This window comes from Mandrillus leucophaeus, unplaced genomic scaffold, assembly GCF_000951045.1.
Source record: "Mandrillus leucophaeus isolate KB7577 unplaced genomic scaffold, Mleu.le_1.0 Scaffold987, whole genome shotgun sequence".
Taxonomy (NCBI): Eukaryota; Metazoa; Chordata; class Mammalia; order Primates; family Cercopithecidae; genus Mandrillus; species Mandrillus leucophaeus.
In genome coordinates, this window is record NW_012110774.1 from 679,530 (window position 1) to 680,939 (window position 1,410).

At 58.7% G+C, this 1,410-nt stretch overlaps 1 protein-coding gene across 1 annotated transcript in view; it reads left to right on the top strand.

Moving 5' to 3' along the window:
• Positions 1 to 635: 635 nt before the first annotated feature.
• The window catches only part of LECT1 (leukocyte cell derived chemotaxin 1), a 38,010-nt gene continuing 37,235 nt past the window's right edge, over positions 636 to 1,410 (top strand). The window contains exon 1 of the mRNA XM_011971114.1: positions 636 to 1,181. Within this exon, the coding sequence (XP_011826504.1) occupies positions 778 to 1,181 (404 nt within the window). The 5' untranslated portion in view covers positions 636 to 777. The remainder of the gene's footprint in view (positions 1,182 to 1,410) is intronic.

The following is a 1,410-nucleotide window of genomic DNA, read 5'->3' on the forward strand; positions in this document are numbered from 1 at the left end:
ACATATATATATTTGTGTTATTCCTTTGGACACATCAGTTCTCTGTGTGTGTGTGTGTGTGTGTGTGCGCGCGCTTTGCCATTGTTGCTTTTGTTTGCACTTATTTAATTTATTCAACCAACCAGCGTGTACTTTTATTCTGGTCTCCCAAACTCCTTCCCTCCAGCCCCGCTCTACTTAGCTCTCACTTTTGCTGCAGGTGTACCCACCCCCTAGAAAAATTGGTGGCAAGGAGCCATCTCCAAGACCCTGCTCCGTTTCCCAGTCCCAGGGGCCATCCAGCAATGCCAGGCCAGTGAGAAGGTGGCCTAACCCTGACACTCTTAGGCCAGTGTCTCCTGTCCACCTGCGCCACTCTGCTGTCTTCTCCTTCACCTTCCATGAGCCATCTTTCCCCCACCCCCACCCCAGCACACACATACAAAGACCCTGCAGGAAATGGCCTCCAGCCAGGTGTCACAGCAGAGTCCGCTGACATTCTAAGACATCCTCGGTGCATGGCTAGTTGCTCTGGCACTTGAGTATTTCTTTGGGTCCCAGGATTCAGCATCCCGCTCTGAGGGACGCAACCACCCTCACACATTCAGAGTCACCGGGATGCTGTTTGGGGGTCAGTAGACAGGATAGAGTGAGGAGAAAAGGGGGCATCCGGGAGTGCAGGACGAGCTGCCCGCGGCAGGAGAGAGAAGGGAGGAGAGAGGTGAGGCGCTGGAAGGGGTGGGGACGGCTGGGCTGGCCCAGGCGGGACCGTGCACCCTGTGTGCGCGCGGCGTTGAAATGCCCTGCACGTCGGGGCAGCGGGACAGAGCTCAGGGCGCCCAGGGAGTCTGCGAGTGCCTCGATCCTCCTGCTGGAACCATGACAGAGAACTCCGACAAAGTTCCCATTGCCCTGGTGGGACCTGATGACGTGGAATTCTGCAGCCCCCCGGTGAGTACCGCCAGGGATTCCACACGCAGGGCCCGGGGTGAGTATCTGGTTCCACAGTTCCGACTCAGGGATGCGTGCCACCGAATGAGTATGTTGGCGGGGGGAATAAATTTGGGTTCCAAATGTGTGCGTGGGGTGTCGCCCCACGCGTATGAGTGTGCAGGGGGCACGGCATCCACAGGCGGGTACGGAGGGGCGTCCCGTGGCCGATGGAGGGTGCAGGTCCTGGGGCGAAGGCCCCGCGCTGCGAGGTTTGCTCACCGCACTTCCTCGCCCGATTGCAAAGGACCCTAGGGAGCTAGCGCGGCGAAAGGGGCACCCGTAGGAGCCCGGGCGAGCTGTTTCCCGCCCGACTCCCCACTCCCTGGGGGCCACCTCTCTGACAGTTACTTCTCTTATTCCTTCACCAAAATTCCTGTGAAGAATGCCCTTGTGAAGAGATCTTTGAACTCTGCCTCAGCAGTTCCCCAGGGATGAGCC